General features: G+C 38.3%; 1 protein-coding gene across 2 annotated transcripts; it reads left to right on the top strand.

The window, feature by feature from the left end:
• The first annotated feature begins 892 nt into the window (after window positions 1-892).
• On the top strand, window positions 893-5,553 carry LOC110674217. 2 transcript variants are annotated; one of them, XM_021838366.1, is made up of 4 exons: window positions 893-1,698; window positions 2,133-2,256; window positions 2,317-2,355; window positions 4,462-5,553. In XM_021838366.1, the coding sequence occupies exons 1-4, from the start codon at window positions 1,576-1,578 to the stop codon at window positions 4,515-4,517; spliced, it is 342 nt and encodes a 113-aa protein (XP_021694058.1). In that variant the 5' UTR covers window positions 893-1,575; the 3' UTR covers window positions 4,518-5,553. The 2 variants fall into 2 exon arrangements, 1 of the variants encoding a protein (XP_021694058.1); XR_002498741.1 differs by lacking the exon at window positions 893-1,698 and adding an exon at window positions 1,739-2,069.
• The last annotated feature ends 6,049 nt before the right edge of the window (window positions 5,554-11,602 follow it).

The raw sequence follows: 11,602 nt of genomic DNA, 5'->3' as shown, positions 1-11,602 counted from the left end.
ACTTTTAGTTCTAGATTTTAAACCAACAATCCCTAAATAATGCAACAAATTATAAGTTCACTTTTGTCAATCTCATCCACACCACGGTAGACACAACAAGGTAGGCTATTCCCACGTGTAAACAACGATTTTCCATCAAAACAAGTGTCGTCATTCCTATCGTCAAGCATGGGGCCTTGAGGATAGTAAAGGAGAGCAGGCCTTGCTTTCTTTTGCACTCGTTCGAGTTTGCGATAGGAATGACGTCACTGCCAAATGTCATTTTTCGGAGTATAATACCTTGCTTCTTTTTACCGTGATCCACACGTTGTTCAATATTTTTATGCCAGCTCTGTCACCGTCGCATTGACAGACGGCGACGGGCTACAATCGCCGGCGAGTTCACTGCCTCTCCTGGGAGCAGTGCTGCCGGAACATCAGCTATCAAACGATACAAACCACATGTCCGATCGTTGGATTCCAACCAAAAAGCAAGCTTATTTATGGCGGCCATTAACGCTCGGTAGAAGTAGTGCCCTAATAAATCTAAAGTTAAACCTTCATATTGAATTCGATATTGAAGGGACCATCGACTCATAGTAATATCGAGTCACAGATATTCTTTGAAAGGCTCATTGGGGGGGGACCATCATAGTAAACATTTTTATTTTATATTTTTAATATTGTTCCATGAGTCGATATCAAGTTATGGAACGTCGTAGTTTAAACTGTAGTGTCTTTTCAGATTGCTTTGATTAACTCAAACCCCTACCCCTAACTCTAGAAGCTCTTCGTCTCCATTGAAAGGTCAAACTATCTGTGCGCTGCAGTATTGTATCTTCCTATAGAGCACTTTCTCTACCTCAGAATGCCTTCAGGGCCTGTCCACATCCCTGAAACCCAACCACCATTCATCGGAGCGAAAATGTAGCAGAACTATAGCTTGCCCTTCTGAAAAGAACCCTTTTGATTGAGTTGCATCACCAGATCCCCATGTTCCCCACATTGCGGCACATCGACGGAACGAAATGGGAAAGAGGGGGAGAACCTGCACCAACACAAACGAGAATCACACACACAGAGAAGCCCGAGAGTAATTTCGCACATTCAATTCCGCACATCGGAATTAAAATTCTAGAGGCCAAGGTCACCCATACCACCTAGAAGCTTCATCATAGCGTTCGTAGGAATGGGATTCTTCTCGGACAGGTGAGCGCGTGTGAGTGCGGCAAGTTGATTGCTTGGATTCAGGAAATTTGAATCGGGTTTCGAAGGACGGGGAATACTGTTCATGGATTGCTATGATGAGTTGCTAAATTTATCAATTGAGAAAATGTCAAAGCCTACTTCCTAGTGTGATTTGCGACGAGTACTTAGGATTTTTGCTCCCATTACGTCATCGGATCCGTTGGCATTCAAACTACGCAATTCCATAACAAAGCTTCCCTCTGTTTACCCTAACCCAAAACATCGGTGAGAAAAAAAAACCTTCTGGAAGAAACCGGCGAACGAAGGCGGCAAAACGGAGAGAAGGAACTGCAGTCGTGGCGTCGCGGGCAAGCGGATGCGGATCGATGCCACCGATGACAGTTCTCAATGATGGTGACGCATGCGCCCGACATGACACCTTCGATATTTCCCTTTATGCAACTTTATCAAGCACCAGAGGGGGGACTCACATGTAAACGAGGAATAAGGGGAGCACGTGTGCTTGTATCGGTGAGTTACTTGGAGAGATTTAACTCTGATGACTGAGGCATTTACATTTTAAAGTAATCTGTAGGACTGTTTAAAATCAAAATATAAACAAATCTTGGTTCGCATCTCACCATTGATCGATTTCACTGCTGATTTTCCGATAATCTCTCACGGATAAAAATAGTAACCCAATCAATCGAAGCAATCGATGACTGAATGATGATCCCCAGATGGGATTATCAATAACGATGAATTTCATTGAATGTGAATGCCATCGAGACTGAATTTGCGCTCAATGAAATTGTCAATTAGCCAGATCTCATCATCAAACATAATTAAACAATTAGCTTTCCAATATCCAACTATCTCTCACTCAAGTTGTCATCGAGAGTGTGCGAACTAGACCTCCAAACATGTCCAAATATCGATCTGTTTTGTATAATTTTTGATTTCAGGTCGCTCAGAAAACACCCACCCACAACACTTCGTCAAACCTGGGAAGATTCCCATACACACGCAGCACTCTAGAAGTAACGACTGATAGCTCCGGAAATGTCTTGTGTGCGACAACCTGCGTGGGTGAGTTTGAATTTGACGAACACAATCAAATTCTCATAGGTAAAATTCTTGTTATTTCAGGTGCCGTCGATTTGTCCAGTTTCAAAATTTCCCAACGAGGTAAGTACCGTCTACAATCGTAGCAGGCAACTTAGCAAGCTCAGAATTTTACGTTCATCCTTCATCAAAGTAATCCGCCAGGCGGTTGGTTTTTTGGGGCGTATGGCAGTAAACAAACCTTTCAGGAATGTAAACAAACATTATGAGATTCGGTTTTTTAACCCCCAACCCAACCAATGGCCAATTAAATCGTGCGCAGCTGCAGTGGGGATCTTTGCATCATGCAATGCAATTTTCTTGGCTCACTGCACTCTACTTCTGCATTATATTGCACGATGCACAAAGTTTGATGGACCATTGCACAACTTTTGTAGTCCCACGTTTTTCTCTCGGGTCGAACAACGAACCGGGGGAATGTTTGTGTTTATGATTGTTTTGAATTGTGCTCCCAGTAAACAAACAACGATTGGGAATGGTCTTTCGTTGACGCTGCTGGTTTCTTCCTTCGATGACCTTGTAGATTAAGGAATTTGCTGGCGGCATTGGTTGGACAATGGGGTGAATTTTTCGTAGAAGTTTTCCGGTTTTCAGAGATCATTTTTATCAGTTGATCAAATATCGCAGTAGGCGGTATGATCTGCCTTATCAACTCGATACGGTCAAACCAGGAGAAATGCTTCTCTATGGCAACCAATCAATTATTCAAAATTAAAACGCAGTACAAACTACATCATGACATGGCCTGACTTCCCTCAATCCCCCAGAGATTTATAACCTACTTCTTCTTCTTCTTCTTCTTCTTGGCATGACATCCAACACACTGGGACAAAGCCTGCTTCTCAGCATAGTGTTCTTATGAGCACTTCCACAGTTATTAACTGAGAGCATTATTTGCCAAGATTGCCATTTTTGTATTCGTATATCATGTGGTAAAATTCTATTACGAAAAGATCCTGGACCGACCGGGAATCGAACCCAGACACCTTAGCATGGTTTTGCTTTGTAGCCGCGGACTCTAAGCCCTCGGCTAAGGAAGGCCCCAGATTTATGACCTACGGGGATCCATGTTGGCCAGAGATGTTTGAGGTTTCATAAAATGCCATTAAAAAATGATCGAAATCTAACCTGAGTTTGAAGAGTTTTGTCTGGACATAAGTTGATTAAAAGTTTTAAGTACACTCACTGAATACAAATTTTAAGTATATCGATAAAGTTTCATAGCTAAAACTGAGTATTCAGAAATTGGTAACGTTTTTTTTTATCTGAAATTTAATGGATATCTTAAAAATTAACAACTGAATTTTAGAAATTACACACAGATTTAAATGGAAATTGTACCGAGATTTGAATCTGCGATGAAATTCCAGAAATCTTACAAAATCGTATGAGTTTCCACTGGAGTTACAGCGGAACATTGAGTGCTTCGTGAAGCCCAAGCAGGACAGTTCGGTTTTGCGTCGTCCGATAGATTTTGCTCACGGTTTCGCGCGTGTTTTCGTCTCCGAAGAATTTTTTTTTCTGTTTTGGAAGGCACAAGCAAGACGGTTTGTTTTCGGGACGCCAAGGAGTTTTGTGTTCAGTCGAGGATGGATTACCAACTGGTGAGTTCGTTTCATGCTTGTGATAACACATATTTTCTTGAAAGCGTAACTTTTAAGTAATATTAAAACAAACTTTGTATGGTTCGTCACTATAAGTATCGGCATTATGCTTTTTTCTTATACAATTTCAATATACATATATTTTTCTATTTTTGACATTATTAAAAATTATCTTTTGAATTGTTCGACATTGTGAATGTTGACGTATTTTTTAAAACTTCTACCATATCGAGACGAAATGCACAGTAATACTCATATGTAATTTTCAAACAAACTATGTATAGTTCGTCACTACAATTGTCGGCATTATTCCTGTTTCATATAATTTAAAATATATCCAGCTTTTTACGCTGGCTATAAAACTGCGAGGGGTGATTCGATTTTGACATTTATTGTTAACACATTTTATAGCCTGATCTTAGTAGGCAATGTTTTAAATTGTTGATCGAAATGTCAATAATTTTCACTGCATTTATTTTGGAGTTCAACTTTTTGTATTTCGAATCAACTAAATCAAAAATAATCAATGATTTGAAGTAACTTTGATCTTTTCATACCATTTTAGGTACCCGGCACGGAGGGACCTTCCACTCTACAATAGGAAAAAATTACTTCTGCTAATTAAAATGAATTGAAGATTCAGTTACAGCATATAAGCACTCCATTTTTGGCTCAACTATTCTGAACAAAGTTCAGATTCAGAGTTCCGGTCGAGTTATGTTTCTTTTAAAACCGTACATAAAACACGGAAACTTTTTGGAAAAAGGATATCTAGCCGATGATTTGCTTTAATGTATTTGCAATTCTAGAAAAATGGCCTCATAGATTCGCGCTGATTTTCTCCATTTAGGTAGTGAGAACGTATTATGAGTCTCAGAAAACATGGAACCTTTTAGTCAAAGATCGTCAGAATGAGATGTCTAAAGTATGCAAGAAAAAAGAATCTTCGATGTACAATGTACTACGCAATGTATAACCAACATTGTATGGTTTGGGACATACCGAAGAACTGTCCATGGCAGGATGCATGATGCATGAAGGGATAGAGAGGTCTTTTAATAGCTCATTGTACATCTCAATGAACGCATCAACGTAAAATTTGGAGCACAAGAGTTCGGAAAAAAAGACTGTCAGGAATAGTATCGGATGCACCAAAGGCTTTATAATTTAGTAAAAATATTTCACATGCTCTGTTGTACACTACACAGGCACTAAATAGTGTGAAATAGCTAAACATTAAGATACAAAATCATTCCGGTACCAGTTTCTTAGTTCCGTCTGTAACTTATTCGCAACATTCATATCAGCAGCAATCATTCATTGTACAGACACAATTCAAGTCTATTCCTCTCACATGCTTCCAGAAAACCTAAAATATAAGAACCATTAGTATGTAATAAGAAAACAAATAATTTTCGATTTTCTGGCAAACCCAACTAACAACAACATGAAAATATTTTATGTTACCTAGTCAACATAAAATTATTTATTACTCGCAAAGCTTACTACGACCCAGCCATAAAAATTATAGAGTAGACAAGAAATGTCGGAAGGGGGTGAATCAAAGTTTATAGCAAGCAAGCGTAAAAAGCTGGATACATGTAATTTTCAGTTTCCGTCATTAATAAAAACATCTTTTGAATTGTTCGACATTATAGATGTTGACGTATTTTTTAAAGCTTTTACTTCTCGAGACAAAAATACAAAACTAGCTTTAAATATAAGTCGTATATTTCCCCCTTGTCCATGGATTGCATCATCGACCAGAGGTGACTCCCATATATTTTCCTCCCTCACTAATAAACACCCGTCCCGTGGAGATTGTGGAGATGCACAGGTATTCTCGGTCTCTAGAAGCAACAATCATTACACCCTAACATTCCTTCCCCATCCCAACTGACTGTAAGGACTTGGCCGGCGCCGTTATTGATCAATAATATTAGATCTGCTAAAATTACACTTCGAGAGTAAGCGGAAACTCCCATCCCTTATTCATTTGGATCGTAGTGCAATTCTTACCAGTTCCGATCAATCACGGAGTAGCAACCATTGACATGTACAGTCAATCTATGCTATGCTATGCTATGCTATGAGTTTCCACTGGAGTTACAGCGGAACATTGTTTCTCTAACCCAGATTTACGAAAGTTTGTTAGAAACTCATAAATTTCCAGTAGGATTAAAAATTAAGTCTAAATTTCTGCAGATAAGTGTAGTAGGCTAGCAAGAATGAGAGATCATCATAGTAGGCTAAGATTATTAAAAGAATAAATCTGTCACTTGTATTCTACCACCAAAGCGAGAAGTCGTCTTTTATTTAGCACCATTACATTGGCGAACGAAGTTAAGTTTCCGTAGGAAAAACGGCTGCGAAGTGTCTGGAAGCTCCCGTGAAAATAGAAGCTCCCCTCAAGATCATAATTCCAAAACCCAAGAATTAACCGTTGGAGGAAAAATGACTACGCTTCATTTCAGCATTACACCTTTCGTAGAAAATGGTGATGGTCCAACGTCTACTCGATGGGATCTTGGCATTGAAGAGAATCGATGACCATGGAGAGATGTATCGTGCACTGATGTGTTTCGGTGGATCAGATGTTAGGAAGATTTCCCAAAATGTTAGCACGGATGGAGGTTGTTTGCTCGATAATCCTTAGCGGGCGGCCATGGAAATCTTGGACAACTATTACGCTCCCCGGATGTCATTGTGTTGCGAAAAATTCAGATTTCGACAACTCCAGTTTAACTCTCATGAGACGTTGGATCAGTTCACGATGCGTTTATGATCTCAGGCGTCACTGTGCGGTTTCGGTGAGCAAATTGAAGAAATGATGATGGACCAAATCGTGTTTGCTACGAAGGAAGACGACAAGCTCAGAGCCAAATATCTTGAGGCTGATAGATCGCTGGAAGAAATGCTGAAGATTGGTCGAACTTACGAATCAGTGAAGCATCAAGTTCAAGAATTTCGAAGTGCCCTGCCACACCCAATTGTTCCGGCTGAGGAGTTGAACGTTGTTGATCGTAAGAAGGTCCAGAAGTTGTGTGGCAGGTGTGCTGGAAATCACGGTGAGAATAACCGGTGCCCGGCTCGTGATTCACATTGTAATTTGTGTAGAATGTCAGGCCACTACGCTCGATGCTGTGGAAGGTCAAGAAAACCAATGAAACATTTTGACCGAAAATTCAAGAAGCCACAAGATAAACCGATGGATTTCAACCGGAGACTCAAGTTTGTTCGTGAGGTAGATGACGTAACCAACAACGTGGAAGTGCGCGAGCTGTTCCACCTTTCTGGAAAGAGAAGAGTGAATGGTGCTGTTGGCGGCGTGAACATCTGTTTCGTAGTGGACACTGGTGTTGATGAGGATGTCCTTAGTGAAGAAGATTGAAAAATGCTGAAACGAACTGGATTCACCGCATACGATGTGCGCAAGGGCAGCGAGAAAATTTTTCAAGCTTATGGAAGCCAAAAACCGTTGACGGTGCTGGGTGAAGTTGAAGCTGAAATCAAGGTTGGTTCTGAGAGTTGTATCAGTACGCTTCATGTGATTCAAAATGGAAAATTTTCGTTGTTGAGCGGAAAGTCGGCAGAAAAGCTTGGAGTTGTCAAGTTCCTCCATGCTGTGTCCTCCGATGAACTGCCTCATATTAAAGGTAAGGAACAATTTTAAATTACATAAATCAAGAATGGATTAAATGATGAAACTTCCTTAACTAGATATGTGTGCTTCAATCAAAATAGACCGAACGGTAACACCAGTAAGACAGGCATATAGGCGTATACCGATATCTTTGGAAGAGATTACTCTTATAAAATTAAAAGAGTTAGAAAGGCAAGGTATAATAGAAAAAGTTCATGAAGCATCAGAGTGGGTTTCTCCCATGCTAGTGAAAAGGAAAAGTTCAGATGATGTCAGAATTATAATAGATTTACGACAAGCGAATAAAGCAATTGTCAGAGAGATTCCCTTACCCACAATGGATCAAATGATTAGTAAACTCAGAGGAAGTAAAGTCTTCACTAAACTTGATGTAAAGCAAGCATTTCATCAATTGCTACTTAGAGACGATTGCCGTTACATTACGACATTTATTTCACCACTCGGATTGATGCGATATAAAAGGCTAGTCTTTGGCTTATCGGCTGCCCCAGAATTATTCCAAAAATGTATGGAAACGATTCTCGGCGAATTTCCCTGGCTCATCATTTTTATAGATGATATCTTGATTTTTGCACCTAACATTGCCATTCTAAAGGTATATTATATTTATACATGAACAGTTTCTATTATTTTTGAACATCTTGTATTATATTGTAGAATCGCACTGAACTTGTTCGTGCTCGTCTTCGGGAGAAAAACGTTTTGTTGAATGAATCCAAAACGGTAGAGAATGTAGACCAACTAGATTTTCTTGGCTACCATTTATCATCTGAAGGTGTTAGAGTATCAGATGTAAAACTCGAAGCAGTATCGAAATTCCGGCAACCGAAATCGGCCGAGGAACTTAGAAGCTTTCTTGGTCTAGTCACATTCGCGAGTCGCTATATACCAGATCTGTTTACCGTTGCCCAACCGTTAAATGCTCTCACAAGAAAAGGTACACCTTTCCAATGGAAAGAGGAGCATCAACTTGCCTTTCAACGTCTAAAATCCAGTTTAGCCAAAAATGAAACATTAGCATTTTTCGACCCTGACTTGGAAACATTTTTAGTTGCGGATGCCAGTCCAGTTGGCCTCGGGGCTGTCCTATTTCAAAAATCTAAAGATGGAAACTACAAAGTTATAGAGTAAAGTGGGGCAAAAGTTCGAGTGGGGTAAGAGTTTCTTTTTAATGTTTCTAGCTCAATTAAAAACAAATCTTAAAAATGTCATGGTGGTTCGAATGCTATTCAAGTAAGAGACTTTCAATCCAAATATCATAAAAATCGATTGAGATTTGGAAAAGTTATAACTATTTGTTGTTTTTCGACGTGAATATTGTAATTTTTTGTCAAACTTTCGTTGCATGGAACCAATTGAAGATAAAATCTTTTTCAATATTTTATGTAAGGGCGTTTCTAGGCCTATCATAAGGTTGCTTTGAGGTGTATTAGTTTTTGCATAAATACTTGAAAACAATTTTTGGCCCATAGTGGGGCAAAAGTTCGAATCAGCGGGGCATAAGTTCGACCCATGTATAAAATCAAGGAAAAAATTGCAAATTGCCTAAAACCCACATATTATCATCAAATTTAGTTAAATTTGTCTGATCGTGTGAAAACTGTCACTAGAATTTTACATTTCCACTTTGTTTTGCGAAAAACTGCTATTTTTGAGCATATTACAATTAACCCAGTTTTGTGCAATTTTTGATGACAATTTAGTGTGTATTTTTAGTCCAACTTAAGTTTACGGCTGATGTAAAATATGCCTGTCATAAAAGGATCGATATTTTGTGTTTTAGCCAGCGAACTTTTGCCCCACACTAGATTCGAACTCTTGCCCCACCGGTGGGGCAAAAGTTCGAATAAGACAATCAATTTTGAAACTGTTATAACTAAAAATGGGTAAATATTTTGACACAAGTTTGTTCAGCAAAATTATAGCCAATATGTTGAAGGTTCACTGTATGGTATTTGTTTTGTTTTAACTGCTATTGTTTTCCTGGAAACTTTGATTATATCACTAAGGTCGAACTTTTGCCCCACCTTACTCTAAGCTACGGCTCTAAAACACTATCAGAAGTAGAATGACGTTACGCACAAACCGAACGAGAAGCACTAGCTTTAGTTTGGGCGCCAGAAAAGTTTCATTACTATCTGTACGGCAAATTCTTTTGGCTCATTACTGATCACAAGCCACTAGTCTCTATTTTTGGTGATCACGCATGGCCATGTGCTAGAATTGAAAGATGGAAGCTTCTATGATTATAAAGTTATATATCGGCCAGGAAAATCGAATTTGGCTGATCCCTTTTCAAGACTTTGTCATGGAAAAGACATTTCTGTGAAAAGTTTCGATGAAGAAAGCGAACGTATTATATGTCAAGTGTCAGCAGATTCGTGTCCTGTAGCTATACCTATAGCTGAGATTAAAGAAGCGACTAAAAAGGACATAGAGATCGGCGAACTAATTAAATGGTTACCATTTCCTGTGAAACGATGGCCGAACACATTAAGTCAGTGCAAAACAATTGCTAACGACTTGTCAACAGATGGTGAAATTTTGTTAAAAGCGCACAAAATTGTCATTCCACGGATTTTGCAACAACGAGTACTGCAACTAGCCCATGAACTCCATTTAGGGATAGACGCTATGAAGAAACGGCTTAGAGAAAAAGTATGGTGGGCTCGAATAGATACGATGGTGAAATCTTATGTGAATTCTTGCAAAGAGTGCCTACTTGTTTCGGAACCAGATGTCGAGCCTATGTGTAGAACACAAATTCCTGATGGCCCGTGGCGTAAACTAGCTTTGCATTTCACTGAAGTTAACGGAGTACATTTGCTAGTGTTGGTAGATTTGAATTAGGAATACTTAATTATAATTAGGATATAATTAGGAATAAAGTAGGAATTGTTTGAATACTGTCATGAACTTTTGCAAGTACTTCTAGTGTTTACATAAATATGTAATTTTTCCAAGATTTGGGCAGAAATTTTGGAGGCTTCATAAAATTATATCAGCATTTTGAGAATTTTATTGCAATTCTAAAATTTTACCGAAATTCGGTCAAATTTCGAAGAATTTTGTCAGAACACAAAAAAGTATAGCTTGAGTTAAAAATTTGTCAGGGTTTAATGATTATTGTGGATTTTTTAAAATTTATCATGAATTCAAGATTTTTTCTCCGTTATTAAAAATATCCCTGGGATTTCAGGAGTTTTGATTCAGGACACAAAATTTGTTTTTTATTTGCGTTCTTCAGAACATCAAGAAATTTGACGACAGCTATAAAGTTCAGGCAAGATTTTATATGATTTGCCTGGATCTTATAGAGAATTCACTTGGCCAGAAATAAAAAAAATCATGTTTTTGGTTGAAATTTCACACAAATATTCAAGAAATCAGCCACAATTTCTAGAATGTGGACAAATTCCAGCAAATTTCCGCTTTTACTAATAATTTCATAGGTTTTCGCCGGAATTTCCAGATCTTAGCAAACATTTTATGAATTTTTGTCGCAGTTTGAGAAACATAGTCAATATATCACGAGTTTTGCCGGGTTACCGTAGATTTTTTGGGTCCATTGTAACGCTGAAATGCCAGAAATTTTACAAAATGTTATTAGTTCCCACTGCAAATTCACCGGAATGTTGTGAACTTGACTGAGGTTTTTAAAAAGTTATAGAGCTTCATGGATTTCCGTTGACTTTGAAAGAATATGATGAAGTTCTAGCAGAACGTTTGAATTCTATCAGTGAAAATTAATCCAGAATTTCTCGAGTTTTGTTAAGTTTTTGTGACCCTTGGCAAAATTTCGAAGAATAAACTAATGATTCCATAGTAATTCGCTAAAAATTAAATAATACTTAGAAAATCATAAATTGATTGCTGTTATTCCATTGAAAATACACAAAATGGTAGCAAATGTTTTAAAATGTCAGAGATATTCAAAAAATGTCAGTTGTTTGCTTAAAATTCATGTGAGTTTGCTAGAAGTTCTGCAGAATGCTCAAAAAGAACAAAGTATTATGTGACAGAATGTTGAAAAGTAATTACA

This window comes from Aedes aegypti, chromosome 1 (genome assembly GCF_002204515.2).
Source record: "Aedes aegypti strain LVP_AGWG chromosome 1, AaegL5.0 Primary Assembly, whole genome shotgun sequence".
NCBI lineage: Eukaryota > Metazoa > Arthropoda > Insecta > Diptera > Culicidae > Aedes > Aedes aegypti.
The sequence above is the reverse complement of the archived record's forward strand: the minus strand, read 5'-3'. Positions and strand labels throughout refer to the sequence as shown.

Coding starts and splice junctions, on each gene's coding strand:
- LOC110674217 (XM_021838366.1), top strand. CDS start 1,576: ATGATGGTGACGCATGCGCCCGACATGACACCTTCGATATTTCCCTTT. Junction 1,699..2,132: donor GAGCACGTGTGCTTGTATCG/GTGAGTTACTTG, acceptor TTTTGATTTCAG/GTCGCTCAGAAAACACCCAC. Junction 2,257..2,316: donor GTGTGCGACAACCTGCGTGG/GTGAGTTTGAAT, acceptor TTGTTATTTCAG/GTGCCGTCGATTTGTCCAGT.